The sequence below is a fragment of the Microcaecilia unicolor genome, chromosome 14 (assembly GCF_901765095.1).
Source record: "Microcaecilia unicolor chromosome 14, aMicUni1.1, whole genome shotgun sequence".
NCBI lineage: Eukaryota > Metazoa > Chordata > Amphibia > Gymnophiona > Siphonopidae > Microcaecilia > Microcaecilia unicolor.
The window spans coordinates 46953104-46971571 of NC_044044.1; the positions used below are offsets into that span (position 1 = coordinate 46953104).

The 18468-nt window shown below is 46.8% G+C and overlaps 1 protein-coding gene across 1 annotated transcript in view; it reads left to right on the plus strand.

Annotated features, from left to right (window-relative positions):
- Positions 1-18468, plus strand: part of INSRR (insulin receptor related receptor) — a 92208-nt gene that overhangs the window by 65189 nt on the left and 8551 nt on the right. The window contains exons 13-19 of the mRNA XM_030187985.1: positions 208-344; positions 7914-8076; positions 9322-9430; positions 13185-13255; positions 14482-14711; positions 14926-15036; positions 18267-18426. Coding sequence (XP_030043845.1) covers positions 208-344; positions 7914-8076; positions 9322-9430; positions 13185-13255; positions 14482-14711; positions 14926-15036; positions 18267-18426 — 981 coding nt within the window. The remainder of the gene's footprint in view (positions 1-207; positions 345-7913; positions 8077-9321; positions 9431-13184; positions 13256-14481; positions 14712-14925; positions 15037-18266; positions 18427-18468) is intronic.

Consider the following 18468-nt stretch of genomic DNA (forward strand, 5'->3'; position numbering starts at 1 on the left):
TGTTGCCGTTTTCTGTATTCCTGTGACAGTGGAGACAACTGGATCTCGGTCATGTGGTGCCAATGAGGATGTTTGTCCTTGCTGCTCCTTGCTCTGTCCTTTGCTCTATTCTTAGGGGCCCCGCAGCCTCACTCTCCTGTCCGTCACAGTGTATGCCTATGCTTGTAATTCATAATCTACACTGCTGACTTTATCCACCATCTTCAGGGCAAGCAGATAACATTCCTGGCAACGTCACCTGGGAACCCATCGGGAAGAACAGTGTTTTACTGAAGTGGAAGGAACCGCAGAACCCGAACGGGCTTATCCTGAAATACGAGATCAAATACAGTCGGGAGAATGAGGTACAGACCCATTAAAGACCCTACAGCTTTTAATGCATCTCCCCCTGACCTGGGGGGGGGGGGGGGGCAGATGCTCTTCTGATCACTTTGATAGAATCATATTGCCCTTTCAAACATTAACTAGGCAGTGATTCCCCATGGTTAGGGTGTTTTAATACTCTGCCTAGGTGCAGCTGTATTTTGTCCATTTGGCTGTTGGATAGCGCATTAAACGATAGTAAAGATCCTATCCACTGGAGAATCTGAGGTTCGGTGGTAGGGGGGGCCAGGGCCAGAGTGAGGGGGCACATTATAGCTCCCCCCTGCCACCACCGCCATTGCCGACCCCCCCTGCTGCCGCCATTGCCAACTCCCCTGCTGCCATTACCTACCTTTGCTGGCGGGGGACCCCAACCCCCCGCCAGTCGACGTCCGCTTCCTCCTGCCTTTAAAAATATTCCTTCAGCTGGTGGGGGACCCCAACCCCCGCCAGCCGAGCCGAGTTCTTCTTCGTCCTCGTGCTGTTCAACTGCTGAATCCAGTTTCGGAGTCTGACGTCGCTGCACGTTGTACGTGCAGGATGTCAGACTCACAGACTCTGTTACGTGCAGCGACGTCAGACTCCGAAACTGGACTCAGCAGTTGAACAGCACGAGGACGAAGAAGAACTTGAAGACCTCGGCTCGGCTGGCGGGGGTTGGGGTCCCCCGCCAGCTGAAGGAATATTTTTAAAGGCAGGAGGAAGTGGACGTCAGCTGGCGGGGGGTTGGGGTCCCCCGCCAGCAAAGGTAGGGGGGTCCAGGGCGAAATCTGCGGGGGCCTAGGCCCCTGTGGCCCCACGCAGATACGCCCCTGCTGGAGATAGAATTGTAGACAAACCCTGACAGGTTTTATAAAAAAGCCAGTTTCAATGGGGATATTTCTAGAGGGTTCAATCCCTATATTCCATTTAGATGGTGACCAAAATTGGTATTGGCTGAAACTGAAGCTGAAAAGTACCTCATGAAAGACTCCAGAGGAAATTGGAGAGTCATGGGATAGGAGGTAGTGTTCTTTTGTGGATTAAAACTGGTTAAAAGATAGAAAACAGAGAGTAGGGTTAAATGGTCAGTATTCTCAATGGAGAACATAGTAACATAGTAGATGACGGCAGAAAAAGACCTGCATGGTCCATCCAGTCTGCCCAAGACAAACTCATATGTGTATACCTTACCTTGAATTTGTACCTGTCCTTTTCATGGCACAGACCATATAAGTCTGCCCAGCAGTATTTCCCGCCTCCCAACCACCAGTCCCGCCTCCCATCACCGGCTCTGGTACAGACCGTATAAGTCTGCCCTCCCCTATCCTCGCCTCCCAACCACCAACCCCTCTTCCCCCCACCTGCTCCGCCACCCAATTTCAGCTAAGCTTCTGAGGATCCATTCCTTCTGCACAGGATTCCTCTATGCATATCCCACGCATGTTTGAACTCCGTTACAGTTAGTGGGGTTCCCCAGGGCTCTGTGATGGGACCGCTGCTTTTTAACATATTTATGAATGACCTAGAGATGGGAGTAACTAGTGAGGTAATTAAATTTGCTGATGACACAAAGTTATTCAAAGTCGTTAAATCGCGGGAGGATTGTGAAAAATTACAAGAGGACCTTACGAGACTGGGAGACTGAGCGTCTAAATGGCAGATGACGTTTAATGTGAGCAAGTGCAAAGTGATGCATGTGGGAAAGAGAAACCTGAATTATAGCTACGTCATGCAAGGTTCCACGTTAGGAGTCACAGACCAAGAAAGGGATCTAGGTGTCGTCGTTGATGATACTTTGAAACCTTCTGCTCAATGTGCTGCTGCAGCTAAGAAAGCAAATAGAATGTTAGGTATTATTAGGAAAGGAATGGAAAACAAAAATGAGGACGTTATAATGCTTTTGTATCGCTCCATGGTGCGACCGCACCTCAAATATTGTGTTCAATTCTGGTCGCCAGATCTCAAAAAAGATATAGTGGAATTAGAAAAGGTGCAGAGAAGGGCGACGAAAATGATAAAGGGGATGGGACGACTTCCCTATGAGGAAAGGCTAAAGCGGCAAGGGCTCTTCAGCTTGAAGAAAAGGCGGCTGAGGGGAGATATGATAGAGGTCTATAAAATAATGAGTGGAGTAGAACGGGTAGATGTGGACCGTGTGTTTACGCTTTCCAAAAATACTAGGACTAGGGGGCATGCGATGAAGTTACAATGTAGTAAATTTAAAACAAATCAGAGAAAAGTTTTCTTCACTCAATGTGTAATTAAACTCTGGAATTCGTTGCCAGAGAATGTGGTAAAGGCGGTTAGCTTAGTGGAGTTTAAAAAAAAGGTTTGGATGGCTTCCTAAAGGAAAAGTCCATAGATCATTGGGAAAATCCACTATTTCTGGGATAAGCAGTATAAAATGTTTTGTACTTTTTTGGGATCTTGCCAGGTATTTGTGACCTGGATTGGCCACTGTTGGAAACAGGAAGCTGGGCTTGATGGACCTTTGGTCTTTCCCAGTATGGTAATACTTATGTACTTATGAATCCAAAACCATCCCAGTCCATACTCCCTCCCTCCCTCCACCCTCCTCCTGCCACCCGCTTCCCAACACCACCTGTAGACCACCACTCCTGTGCCACCCCCCCCAGGCCTACTTTATTACACTGGTGGTCTAGTGGCTAGTCAGGGCAGGAGAGATCCCCCAATCACTCTGCCCATCCTGTGTCCACAGACAAAATGGCTGCCATGACTTCCAGGAGCAGTCTAGCGAGATAGCTGCTGTGACCTCCAGTGGCAATCTTGAGATTGAAGCTGGCACGGGCAGGGGCGATCTGCTGAAGTTGGAGTGATCCGCATGACCCTGCAACTTTTTAGCACTGAATCTTAGTTGCCAAATTCTGGGACCATTTTTCAAACTTCATTGGCTTCTTTATCATGCTATCCCCACCAACAGGGGTGTCTACCCTGTTACAGAGTTTGTGTCATCTGCAAAGAGGCAAACCTTACCAGAGGGCTCTTCCACAATACCACTCTCAAAAATGCTAAAAAGACCCCGCCTCAGGATCAATCCCTGTGGCAAGGGGCGTCACTTTTGGCCGCTGCTGTTTGGGTGCAGTAGCTGAGGGGCAGGGTAGGTGCCATAGGCAGGCCCCACCCCATCACAGTTGACGGAGCCCGTGACCAGAGGAGGAGCCAAGGGTAAAACTGCTCTCCCCAGAAAAGTGACATTACTTACCGTAATGCGGTGATATTATGGGAACTTCCCTGTACATTTGAAGGGCAGGCCTCTGGAGTGTAGGCAAGGCTGTTCCCAGCACAAATTAGCTCGGCATGGTGGGTGGCGCTTGAAGGCGGAGAGAACTCTAAATAGATGCTGGTGTTGGAGGCCTCTCAATTGGGCCCCCTCATTGTGTGGTTCACAGAGGTGTGTGCAAAGCCTGTGACTAGGCTCATTGGCGCTGGTATGAGTGAAGCCCAGAGGTAGCGTATTGGTACCTACATGCAAAGGACCCAGGGGTGGAATAATATTATGGATCCAATTTCTCCTTCCTGGGCAGCCGTCTATGGAACGCTCTCCCTAGACCTATCCGAGCAATCCATGACCACCTACCATTCAGAAAAGCACTAAAAACCCATCTATTCAAACAAGCCTACTCAAAAGACCCAGATTAATCTTCATGAACCCATCTACTGAAGAGAAAAGGACATTGACCCAGAATCTATCTTCCACCTTACCCTCCTCTCTCTATCACCTGTCTCTACCTACCTACCCATCCATTCTTCTATTATGCTATACTTAATTTCCTACTTTATATAACAAAATTCTATGTTACCTATTACTATGTAAGCCGCATTGAGCCTGCCATGAGTGGGAAATAAAATAGATACTATTGGAGATTCTACATGGAATGTTGCTACTATTAGACATTCTACATGGAATGTTGCTACTATTGGAGATTCTACATGGAATGTTGCTACTATCTCCCACCTTACCCTCCTCTCTCTATCACCTGTCTCTACCTACCTACCCATCCATTCTTCTATTATGCTATACTTAATTTCCTATTTTACATAACAAAATTCTGTGTTACCTATTACTATGTAAGCTGCATTGAGCCTGCTTTTAGTGGGAAAGTGCGGGATACAAATATAATAAATAAATAAATAAATAAATAAGTCCTCAAATTGCACAGACTGATGCCAACGCAATGCAGCAATACTGCAGCGCTGGGCCCCCCCCTTTAAAGGCCGGGCCCAGGGAATCTTATCCCCCATGTTCCCCCTCTTGGCGGCCCTGAGTTGAAGTTGGTGTGTGCAGCTTCTTAAGAGAGTCTGGTTCAGCTCCGTGCAGACAGCTAGAGACCTCCATAAGAGACAGCAGAAGCCCATCTCCTAGCAAAGCCTAGAGCTACAGGGAAGAGTATGAAGTCCTATCTGAATCAATATCTGAGACAGTGAGGACCCAGAACAGTGAGAAAAGAGGATTCCCCCTCCCTCCCCTGCATACATACACCCAGAAGACGCACTAAATCTTGGGTTATGATAGGTAAGCGTGCTAGTGAATGAATCTCAGAGAAGTAGCATGCTTTGGTATCCTTCATTCTCCCATGGAAATATGTGATCTCTGAAATGGAACAGTGACATTTGTCCAACTTGAGCAGAAATCTGCCTAGAAGCATGGACACTCAGTTTGATCCTGTGGAGAATCTTGTGAGTATTTCTTTGTACAAGTAAAAGTCAAGACTTGTTTGAAACTGTGTTTATTGTAGGATCAGATGTTGCAGGGAGGATTTGGCTATGCTTGCTTTTAAGTACTTTCATGCACCCTCTACCACCTGAAAGACCACTTCTTAAAGGTCCCTTAGACCACCAGGAATTGTTCAGAAGGTTAATCAATTACAAGGACTATGAGATATTTCTAAAACTCTCATATCACATTCTTGGGTCAAACCTACCTCTTCAAAAAATTCTACAGCTAATCACAAAGATATTGTTGCCTTCTTTTACTACTACTACTACTACTTATCATTTCTATAGCGCTACTAGATGTACGCAGTGCTGTACACTTGAACATGAAGAGACAGTCCCTGCTTGACAGAGCTTACAATCTAATTAGGCCAGACAAACAGGACAAATAAGGGATAAGGACAAAGAGTAGCAAGATTCCGTGCAGAATCCCAAAGAGTAGCAAGATTCTGGAATCCCAAAGACTACTACTTACCATTTCTATAGCGCTACTAGACGTACGCAGCACTGGATCAAAAAGGTGGGCTTTTAGCTTAGATTTGAAGACGGTTAGAGATGGAGCTTGACGTACCGGCTCAGGAAGTCTATTCCAGGCATATGGTGCGGCAAGATAAAAGGAACGGAGTCTGGAGTTAGCGGTGGAGGAGAAGGGTGCAGATAAGAGAGATTTACCCAGTGAACGGAGTTCAGGAAGAGATGAGAGTGGAGAGGTACTGAGGAGCTGTAGAGTGAATGCACTTATAGGTCAATAAGAGGAGTTTGAACTGTATGCGGAAACGGATAGGGAGCCAGTGAAGTGACTTGAGGAGAGGGCTAATATGAGCATAACGACACTGGCGGAATATTAGTCGTGCAGCAGAATTTTGAACAGATTGAAGAGGAGAGAGATGGCTAAGTGGGAGACCTGTGAAAAGCAAGTTGCAGTAGTCTAATCTACCTGTTCAAAAACTATATGAATAAATATCACCATAAGTACAATTCAACACAAAAGCTACCACTACCATTCCCACTATAAAAAATTTTAGGAATAACCACACGAACGATAGATGCCCTCTCCACCTTGCACAACACTATTGTAGCTCCACCAACATGTAAATTGTAAGCCACTTTGAACCGAAACTTGTTTTTGGATAATAGTGGGACACAAGAATGAATAAATAAATATTAACCTCTACTGGGTTACAAGGTTCTATAGCTAATGACTTTGTACCTTTACAGGTTAAGCTTGTGTTAAATTCTGGGAAGGTTTAAATTGGGTAGACTGATGGGCTCAATGTCTCCCTCCTCTGTCTCCTGTCATTCTATGGAGGGGATTTTTCCAAGGGATCTATCTACAGAATACTCCTGCCGGAATTCTGTGCCCAAAACTTTTGAAATTATGCAAAATTCTGCAAGTTTCTTTAAACAATATTTTTGCACCCATAGCCATCCACCTTTGTTCCCAGCCCCCTCCCCCCGCACCCACACTTCACCCATCTTACAGCCCCCCTCCCTATACAGATACCAACCATATTTATTTTTTTTCCAGCCCTCCATCCCTCCTGTACCCACATTTTTTTTTTAATTTGTACCCCGCGCTTTCCCACTCATGGCAGGCTCAATGCGGCTTAGGTACTTATTTGTACCTGGGGCAATGGAGGGTTAAGTGACTTGCCCAGAGTCACAAGGAGCTGCCTGTGCCTGCAGTGGGAATCGAACCCAGTTCCCCAGGACCAAGTCCACCACTCTAACCACTAGGCCACTCCTCCACTCCGACACTGTCTCCACAGTGTCAAGAATGGTTTAGGGGTGCTGGAAGCTCCCAGTAACCCCAGTCCATCAGCCTCTCCTACCTGTACAGATACCATCCATATTTATTTTTTCCAGTCCCTGTCCCTCTTTTTGCAGCACCGCACCCTGGCACTCACCGGTCCAGCATGGAAGGAGCTGTAGAGGCATGAATTGGGGTGTACCCCCCACACACACACCCTTTTTCCTGCCCGCTGCCACCACTGTTGCCAGTAACACCACTTGTTCAAAATGGCCGCCGAGACTTCCTGTGCCAGCCTCAGGAGATTGATGTTTGAAGTCTCACTGGCTATTTTGAAGAAGCGGTGGTATCAACAAAGAGCGATGGCAGTGGGCAGTGGGAAAGAGGTTCTTTTCTGCCCCTGAAGAGGCCACACTACCAGGGTGTGTTAAGGTAGGTCCAGGGAGGGCTCACCGAGGCTCAGAGGATGGGGCAGCCAGCTGGCCTTTACCACAGTCTCCATTCCCACGGTACTGCACTGCATGAAAAAAAGAAAATAAATTTTGCGCAACTGGCAAATTCTGCGCTGCGCACTCACGTAGAATTCTGGCAGGAGTAACCGAACTACTAACATATGTGTCTAGATTCCATAGGTTAGCTTTTCCTTTAGTGACTGGCTGAAGTCTGCTCCCCTAAATTCACTATTCCAAAAACGGGTGGCTCCAGAGGATCAGTGTCTGGTTAAAGTGAGGTAGCTAACCCTGGGAGCACAGCTGTCTGGCTTAGATCAGACTAGTCAAAGTTTGCAAGGCTTGATTCAGCAGCAAACTGTTATGCCTGAAAATGTGCTTAAGCTTTCCCAGCCCGTCTGAAAAATGTGTCTCTATGTTTTTGTTACCAGCAGAAGTTCTGAACGAATCCCCACTTAGGATACAAGATAGAGCCTGAAGTCTGTTTAGGCAGTAACCCACGATCTTTGGTACCTAGAATTAGAAGGCAAACCTTTTCTCCTTTACATTCTGACCAGAGAATCGCTTGGAAACATAAATGTCTTAAGCTCGATCATGGGAATTGTTTGTGTGTGTGTGTTTTTTTTTCCCTCTAGGAGGTTCCTGCCACTGTCGTGTGTGTCTCTCGCCAACGGTACAAAAGATACCAAGGGGTCTACCTGACCCTCTTGCAGCCTGGGAATTACTCGGCTAAGATCAGGGCTACTTCCTTGGCAGGGAATGGGTCCTGGACTGGGCCGATTTACATCCCGGGCCCCGGTACGTATGGCTTGTTGTGCCTTGGCAATCGCTGTAGGGAGTGGGTAGTATATGGGTATTGAATGCAGGAGTTACTCACATCCACTCCAGTCATGGCCTCTTCTCAATGGAGACACTGTCAAGAATGGTTTAGGGGTGCTGGAAGCTCCCAGTAACCCCAGTCCCAGGTTCTCAAAGCTCTATGGACCAGGTATAGAGCTGTGGCTTAGCCACATCCTATCCATACCGATACTGGCTGTAGATAACTCTTTTTGGTTTACCTGTACTAGGGTTTACCATATTTGCTCGCCTAAAAAAGAGGACACATGCCCCGCCCTGCCACACCCCACCCCGCCCCCCTGTAACATACTGCCCCACCCCTTTCATACACACCCCGCCCCCGTCACACCTCCCTAAGGGTGTCCTATCCTCCCCTCCCCTTACCCTGGTGGTCTAGTGACCACTTCGGGGCGCTGCCCTGCATACTGTTCCTTGCTGACGGTCCCGGCGCCAATTCAAAATGGCCGCCGAGAGTTGAAGCGGCCTTGCGAGGCAGCTTCTCATTCATTCTCCACAGAAGTTGCAGTAGAGATCAGCATGAGTGATCCCTCAAGCCACTACTCACCAGGTCTACAACTCCCAGAAAGGAATGATATCACTGGAACCCTGGTGATGAACAAGGCTGTGTCCAATCGACACGTTACAGCTTAATCAGCCCAGTCCCTGTCCTTAAAATAAAATCTGGTAATTTCAGTTTCATCCGTTTGCTAGACTTGTCCCAGAGTAGCCAGGGATGTTCTTTTGAGTGAGTAGGTTGTCCTGGTTTCCCACAGGGCTTCAGCCCAAATTTCGTATGTCCCCAGGAATAATCCTTCCTACCTGTTAATAATCCGGACTGTTTATTTACTACAACGTAGTAAATTTAAATGTAAAATGAATCGGACAAAAAATTTCTTCACTCAACATGTAATTAAACTCTTGAATTCATTGCCAAAGAATTTAGTAAAAGCAGTTAGCTTAGCGGGGTTTAAAAAAAGGTTTGCTTGGCTTCCTAAAGGAAAAGTCCATAGAATATTATTAAAATGGACTTGGGGAAAATCCACTGCTTATTTCTAGGATAAGCAGCATAAAATGTACTGTACTTTTTGGGGATTTTTCCAGGTACATGTGACCTGGATTGTCTACTGTTAGGATGCTGAGCTTGATGGAACCTTCGGTCTGTCCCAGTACGGCAATACTTACGTACGTATTTACTTATTTCTGCAGTGGAAGAGCCATCGGAAGGGTTCTACATACTTCTCAAGGTGATGCCATTCGTGCTGCTGGTTGTCATTGCTTTCTTGGCCATCTTTGTCTTCTTCTACAATAAGAAAAGGTAATCTCATCTGCACTCCTCCCTTCTTTCCTTCTCCCTCCATAGCACAGTCCATGCAAGACTTCAAGTCTGCAGCATCAAGTCCTACACAAATGGAATAGTTTAATTTCAGTGTGAGTGGAGGAGTGGCCTAGTGGTTAGAGTGGTGGACTTTGGTCCTGGGGAACTGGGTTGGATTCCCACTGCAGGCACAGGCAGCTCCTTGTGACTCTGGGCAAGTCACTTAACCCTCCATTGCCCCAGGTACAAAATAAGTACCTGAATATATGTAAACCGCTTTGAATGTAGTTGGAAAAAAAACACAGAAAGGCGGTATATCAAGTCCCATTATCAAGATTCCATGCAGAATCTTAAAAAGTAGCAACATTCCATGTAGAACCCCAAAGAATAACAAGATTCCAGAATCCCAGCCTATTTCAGATTCTACATGGAATGTGGCTACTATTGAGATTCTGTTGCTACTATTTGAGACTCTACATGGAATGTTAATGTTGGTATTCCACTAGCAACATTCCGTGTAGAAGCCTGCCCTTGCAGATCAGCAACGCGGCTGCGCAGGCTTCTGTTTCTGTGAGTCTGACGTCCTGCACGTACGTGCAGGACGTCAGACTCGCAGAAACAGAAGCCTGCGCGGCCACATTGAGTGGCCTAGTGGTTAGAGTGGTGGCCTTTGGTCCTGGGGAACTGGGTTCAATTCCCACTGCAGGCACAGGCAGCTCCTTGTGACTCTTGGCAAGTCACTTAACCCTGCATTGCCCCAGGTACAAAATAAGTACCTGAATATATGTAAACCGCTTTGAATGTAGTTGCAAAAACCTCAGAAAGGCAGTATATCAAGTCCCATTAACAAGATTCCATGCAGAATCTTAAAAAGTAGCAACATTCCATGTAGAACCCCAAAGAATAACAAGATTCCAGAATCCCAGCCTATTTCAGATTCTACATGGAATGTGGCTACTATTGAGATTCTGTTGCTACTATTTGAGACTCTACATGGAATGTTAATGTTGGTATTCCACTAGCAACATTCCGTGTAGAAGCCTGCCCTTGCAGATCAGCAACGCGGCTGCGCAGGCTTCTGTTTCTGTGAGTCTGACGTCCTGCACGTACGTGCAGGACGTCAGACTCACAGAAACAGAAGCCTGCGCGGCCACATTGAGTGGCCTAGTGGTTAGAGTGGTGGCTTTTGGTCCTGGGGAACTGGGTTCAATTCCCACTGCAGGCACAGGCAGCTCCTTGTGACTCTGGGCAAGTCACTTAACCCTCCATTGCCCCAGGTACAAATAAGTACCCGTATATAATATGTAAGCCGCATTGAGCCTGCTATGAGTGGGAAAGCACGGGGTACAAATGTAAGAAAGATAGATAAATAAATAAAATAAAAACGTATCCTAGCAAAATTCATGTTTCAGGGATGTTTCTGAGATGTGCATTCTTAATGTTCGGTTATGACACTAGGATCTGATTTGGGCCTGTTTTTTTCTAACCACCGAAAGAACTCAATGGGAGATATTGCAGTCATCTGATTGTATATGCGTGCATTAAGAGCGTCTGTATGTCTTTATTAACCTCAGTTCATCAAGGACATTTCCAGTCCTGTTTTTGAAATGAAAATTCCCTGGGAGCCTGGGGTTTGGCAGCGTGCAAAGCCGGAGGAACTACGAATCCCAGAATGCCTACGGCTGGGGGGGGCGGTGAAAAGCAGAAACAGGCTCTGTGTCTCGGTGGACTGGGTTTGACTTGAAAGCAAGTGCCTGGTGACAGACAGGGCTGCTTCAAGATCCCTCGGAGGGAACTTTACCCTCTTCCTGGCCCTGTTTCAGCCTCTTGTTGTTTCCACATTCCTTTCTCTGAAAAAAACCCGACCTGGGCTGCTGCATGGAGGACAGACATCACTCCTCCAGAGCAGACCGGCATTCTCTGGCTACAGCTGGTGAGATGGTGGTGGTGGTGGGGAATACCTTCTGTCTGCTGTGAATCTGTTCCCTCCCTCCTCCAGATGTGCATGGCAGGACCAACCTGTGAAGAAGCCACTTGTTTGTATAGCATCTTGCTGACTGGGTGGGGGGGGGGGGGGGGGGGGTTGCATTGCCAAGCCCCCCCCCCCCACTACATACTCATAGAAAACTGAAACAGCCACTTTACAATTTCCCTAGAACTGCCAGGTTTGCTTATTTTATTTGTTTTAAGCTTCTTTAAATCACGATTAATGATTTATATTTCAACGTTTTTATTGATGATGAAATAAATATGGTATAACAGATACCATAAAATACAAAACGTCAACAATACAGTGGAACTTCACATATAAGTATTGAACAGACCATCATCAAGTTTTTTGTGCAGTGAAGGGCGACTAAAATGATAGCGGGGATGGGACGACTTCCCTATGAAGAAAGACTAAGGAGGCTAGGGCTATTCAGCTTGGAGAAGAGACGGCTGAGGGGAGACATGATAGAGGTATATAAAATAATGAGTGGAGTGGAACAGGTGGATGTGAAGCGTCTGTTCACGCTTTCCAAAAATACTAGGACTAGGGGCATGCGATGAAACTACAGTGTAGTAAATTTAAAACAAATCGGAGAAAATTTTTCTTCACCCAACGCGTAATTAAAGTCTGGAATTCATTGCCGGGAAATGTGGTGAAGGCGGTTAGCTTAGCAGAGTTTAAAAAGGGGTTGGACGGTTTCCTAAAGGACAAGTCCATAAACCGCTACTAAACGGACTTGGAAAAATCCAAAATCCCAGGAATAACATGTATAGAATGTTTGTACGTTTGGGAAGCTTGCCAGGTGCCCTTGGCCTGGATTGGCCGCTGTCGTGGACAAGATGCTGGGCTCGATGGACCCTTGGTCTTTTCCCAGTATGGCATTACTTATGTACTTGTATACTTCCCCCCTCCCTCCCCCCTTACTTCTGTGTGTGCCAAACAATATTGGGGATAATGGATTTAAACATTCAGACCATGTGTACTGCCGAGGTAACTCACAATAGATTGAGGAGCAAACTTCGCCCCCGTGGACTAAGTCCTTGCATATATCGGCCCTATATTGACATGAACTGGTTTTTCCTTTTCGGGGTTCCCTTCACCTCTCTGGCTTCCTAAGTGGCTAACTCATGTATCTGGTTCCTCCAGTGCCGATACACCGGTGGATCCGGGTCTGTCCACTTCTGTAGAATAGTCTTGCGTGCCACTAAACATACCTTGCGACACCAAACTATTTCCTTTCGCCTGGGTCGCAAGGCTGCCTGTGTATCTAAGACATAATGATCCCAGGTTCCACCTACTGAGACCTGTGTTATTTTAGTTAGATAACTCTGGATTTGTCTCCAAAAGGCACGTACCCTTGGGCAGGGTTTGCTTATGTAATTTAAAGAGTTGATGTGTTGTCATTATTGCTGTGGGTTTGGAAGAAAACTCCCTTTTTATTTATAAAACTTATACCCCACTTAAACGTAAGCAGAATAACGTACCCTCTGTAACAAAACAACAAAAAAAAAGGACCTGCCCAATTTTCCCTTGAGCTTTTCTGCTCCTGTGTTCTGACTGCATGTCTCAAAAAGCCAGAATAATCTAGAAAGCTTGTCCAAGGCTTCACTATCACTTGACATGTCCCTCTGCTTCTCAAGGTTGAGGTTTCCCTGTTGATCTTTAAAACCCTTGGGTTGACGCTGCGGAATGATGATTAGAGGGCTCCTGTGTAACGATTGATGCAGAATTTCTTTATAATGTTATTTAATTATTTGCTTCCAGGAACAACAACGGTTATCCAGGTGGCACCTTGTACGCCTCTGTTAATCCTGAATATTTCAGCGCCTCAGAGAGTAAGTTGGGATTTCCTTTGAAGTGTCAATTTCTTGGAACTGAGGGAGGTGGGGGACATTATTCAGGCCCCTTGCCACCACATAAAGATAAAAACAAAAAACCTAAATGGCTTAGATAACTCCTAATGAAGTTAGGTTACTAAAATATACTGGTAGGAGAAGATCAATCAGAGTATTCGCAATCAGCAACCAGGTGGAGTCTCATCTCTTTTGCACGAATATTCACATCACTCCCTTGGTGACTCTTTTACCGTGCATAGGTTTTAATCATCGACTTAAACCACCTCCACCCTGATATTGTGAAATCTTAAACTTAACGTACCCACAATTACAAACTTATGTGAATATATATCAAATGTATCAAATATACTAAAGACACTTAGCTTCTGGAGCGATTAAAACTCCCTAATTCAGACTCAGTGTGTAGAGGCCCCGACAGTGCCTGTTTCGCTGTGCTTCTTCTGGGGGAACCCACACAATATTAGCTGAATCGTGTCTTGACACTTAAGGACTGTGTCAAGACACGATTCAGCTAATATTGTGTGGGTTCCCCCAGAAGAAGCACAGCGAAACAGGCACTGTCGGGGCCTCTACACACTGAGTCTGAATTAGGGAGTTTTAATCGCTCCAGAAGCTAAGTGTCTTTAGTATATTTGATACATTTGATATATATTCACATAAGTTTGTAATTGTGGGTACGTTAAGTTTAAGATTTCACAATATCAGGGTGGAGGTGGTTTAAGTCGATGATTAAAACCTATGCACGGTAAAAGAGTCACCAAGGGAGTGATGTGAATATTCGTGCAAAAGAGATGAGACTCCACCTGGTTGCTGATTGCGAATACTCTGATTGATCTTCTCCTACCAGTATATTTTAGTAACCACATAAAGATAAGCAAATGATTGATCTGTTTATTTATGCCCGACTGCACCCAAGTTGGGGCTCCTGCTTAATTCTTTCTAAACGGACAAGTTTATCCAGAAAATGGTGGAATATCACTGCCGTCCAGATGAAGTTTGGACCTCTAACTGTATAGGTCACACCTGGGCTGGATCAGTCTGTCCAGAAAGACTGAAGAATTTATAGGGAGAAGGCAGTAGATAATTGGCCAAAAAGTAGGGAAGTTCTCTTCAAAAGATGGAGATTCAACAACTCTTGGCTGCCCATCCCAATGAGAATCAGTTGGTCCCTTGTTGGGTCACATTTTCATTTTTTTTTTTTAAAGTGTACATCCCAGATGAATGGGAGTTCCCAAGAGAGAAGATAACCATTATCCATGAGTTAGGACAAGGCTCCTTTGGGATGGTCTATGAAGGAACTGCCAAGGGCATTGTGAAGGATGAGACAGAGACTAAGGTGGCTCTGAAGACAGTCAATGAGCTGGCCAGCATGAGGGAACGGATCGAATTCCTCAACGAGGCTTCTGTGATGAAGGCCTTCAAGTGTCACCACGTGGTAAGTATCCTCATCCTCAAGTAGACGCATGCTAAGCAGGAGGGAGCTCACGCTTTCATGCCCCTTGCTGTTTTTTGAATACTGAAGGCTATCCTTTCCCCCTCTGCCCCAGTCTCTTTAATGAAAGCCTTCGACTAGCATCTATTGGTGTGCATGATGACTTCCTTGATGAGAGACGGCCGTGGTTCACTCTTTGCTGTTCTTTCTCTGCTAGGTCCGTCTGCTAGGGGTAGTGTCACAAGGCCAGCCCGCCTTGGTCATCATGGAGCTGATGACCAGAGGAGATTTGAAGAGTTACTTACGCTCCCTAAGACCAGATGCAGAGGTAGAGCACAAGCTTTTACTGGTAACATTATCAAACCGATTTCTGCCCTTTAGCCGGGCTGGACTGAGGTGGCCACTGTGGTATTCCATGTTCAGAATTCTCCGTGTGCCACAATCTTAACGCATAGATGCACCATGCTGAGCACTAATTCCAAAATGACGCCAAGATTCTATTATAGAATTACTAAATGTAAATCTGCATCAGTGCCTACATGTCGCACTTCAGCGCTTACAGTATTCCAGGCAGGGGCGGACTGACCAAACAGGCAACCAGGCTGTGACCGGCCCAGGGCTATGGAGGGGGGGGGGGGGGAGCCCAAGTGCTTTCCTCCTGCGTGCCTGATGTGCGAGTCCTTCTCTCTCCTCTGGGACCGGGACGCTCCTATCCCCAAACCCCCCTCCTGTGCTCCTGTCCCCGAACCCCCCCCCCCCACTTCACAGGTAGGGGTACTGGAAGCTAAATCGACCATCTGCTGCTGACGCTGGAACTTCCCTCTGCCCAGTGGCATTCCTAGGGGGGCTGACACCTGAGGCGGATCGCCGATGCGCCCCGTCCCCCGGGTGCAGCGCCCCCCCCCTGGGTGCAGCGTGACACCCCCCCCGGCGAAAGGACACCCTGGTGAAAGAACCCCCCCCCGGGTGCACGCCGCTGGGGGGGGGTGCTGCGTGCCTGTCCACTTTGTTCGTTTCCATGCTCCCTCTGCCCCGGAACAGGAAGTAACCTATTCCGGAGCAGAGGGAGCACAGAATGAACGTAGCGGACAGGCGCACGGCACCCCCCCAGCGACGTGCACCCGGGGCGGACTGCACCCACCGCCCTCCCCCCTTGGTACGCCACTGCCTCTGCCACAGCCTGCCCCTTTCTGACATAACTTCCTTCTTCCACAAGCGCGGGCCACGGCAGGGGGAAGTTCCAGTATCAGTGGCAGATGGCCCTTTTAGCTGCAGGTCCAAAGGAAAAGGTCAGTGGCAGTGGGATAGGGAGACAGCAGGACGTGGGAGGGGGGCAGTGGTCCTCATTGCTCGGGGGCTCAGACCACTCTCAGTCCACCCCTGATTCTAGGGTTTCTCAACCCAGTCCTTGGGACACACGTTAGCCAGTCAGATTTTCAGGTTACCCATGAGATAGAATGGCAGTAGTGCATGCAAATCTATCTCATGCATATTCATTGTGGATGTCATGAAAACCTGACTGGCTGAGTGCGTCCCAAGGACTGGGTTGAGAACCTCTGCAGTATATTCTGCAAGTTGCATAAATAAAGATCGGTCCCACCCGAGCTCCTCCCCTGTGAAAACCCTCTTGTATTTATGCACAGTTGTGCGCATCATTTCTAGAATAGTACTGAGCACTCACCTAGTACTTGTGCGCACAAGTGTTCACTTACCTGTGTAAGGGCGAGTACTCGATACATGTAAGAGTGCAAATGGTGCTTACATCTCACCACCAAGTTAGAGAATGAGGGGGTTGGTCACCAACGAGAACATCAAAAAAAAGTGAGCCGACATGGCCCGTGTTTCGGCTTGATACCTGCATCAGGGGTCGGATGTTGGTCTCAAAGGCACAATGTTTCCTATGATAATTCTACAACAAGAATAATTGTACATAAAACAATGGAGTAATAAATCTATTACTTGGGGGAATTATTAGCTAATGAATTATGCAATGTTTGTGTCGGCCGAATTTAAAAATAGCACAGAGAACCTGGAAAATGTGATTTTACAAAATAAACCCCTCTGGATAGGGTGTTTACTAGTAGTTAATACCCTGTCTGGGTTAAAGAGCATAAGAATAGCCCTACTGGGTCAGACCAATGGTCCATCTAGCCCAGTATCCTGCTTCCAACAGTGGCCAATCCAGGTCACAAGTTCCTGCCAGAAACTCAAAAAGTAGCTGCATTCCATGCTACCAATCCTACGGCAAACAGTGGCTTCCCTCATGTCCATCTCAATAACGGACTGTGGACTTTTCCTCCAGGAACTTGTCCAAGCCTTTTTTAAACCCAGATATGCTAACCGCTGTTGCTACATCTTTCGGCAAAGAGTTCCAGATTTTAACTATTCTTTGAGTGAAAATATATGTCTTCCTATTTGTTTTAAAAGTATTTCCATGTCCCCTGGTCTTTGCACTTCTTGAAAGGTTCAAAATGGTGACTGGCAGCTTTTTTCTTCCTTGTTTTGTGGTGACCATCTACCTCTTAAACTGTTTCACCCCACACCTCCCAATCTGGTAGGGAATGCCCATTTGCTTCAGTGTCTTAAAAGGACCAGCAAGTGCATTCTCTCATTTAATTCCAGGTAACTAAACCCACTCAACATGTTAGGAAACGCTGAATTCAGAAGATATAAGTGACGTTTTTGTCACAATTTCCCCTTTCCCTTCACCCCACAATTTTAATAGTAATCCTGGAGCACTTTCTCCAAGGTGCAAATGGGACACGGAGCGAAGCCAGATCGAGTTATTCATGAGTAGAAGGATCGGTTTGTGAAACATTAGATATTTTGACTGCAGAGCTTCCATGTTGTTCCAGGAGGGAGATTTTAAGCCAGTCCTGGATTTCTGTCAACCCATCCTGATGCATTATGAGACCTGCAGGGCTGAATTTTAATTATTTATTTTGTTACATTTGTACCCCGCACTTTCCCACTCATGGCAGGCTCAATGCGGCTTACATGGGGCAATGGAGGGTTAAGTGACTTGCCCAGAGTCACAAGGAGCTGCCTGTGCCTGACGTGGGAATCGAACTCAGTTCCTCAGTTCCCCAGGACCAAAGTCCACCACCCTAACCACTAGGCCACTCCTCCACTGTTGCCACTATTTGAGATTCTACATGGAATGTTGCTATTCCACTAGCAACATTCCACGTAGAAGTCGGCCCTTGCCAGATCAGCAATGTGGCCGCATAGGCTTCTGCAGGACTGATTTCAAAAAGGTAGAATCAGGCACTACAAATCCTACACTGTTTTGGGATGTGAGGTCAAACCCAGGACTCGCCAAAATGTCTCCAGCCTGGAACCGGGTAACTTGGCAGCTCTGTGTGTTATCAGAGTGGCGTTGGTGCTTTTGATAAACTGATGATTTTTGCTCAGGGTTCTCTGTCCCATGTATGCTGATAGAGCTGTGGGCGGATATTCCATCACATCCTAAACGCATTAAAGTGAAAAAGCAATCCTTGTTATATCCCATGGGTGTCTTTATTTTCTGTACCCCCCCTCCCACCAATTTCCACCCAGAACAATCCAGGCCTGCCTCCTCCCAGTCTGAAGGACATGATTCAGATGGCAGGAGAAATCGCTGATGGTATGGCCTACCTCAGTGCCAAGAAGTTTGTGCATCGCGATCTGGCTGCCCGGAATTGCATGGTGTCAGAGGACTTCACGGTGAAGATCGGAGGTAAGTAGCTGCTCCTGGGAGGATTGATGGATGAGTGCAGGG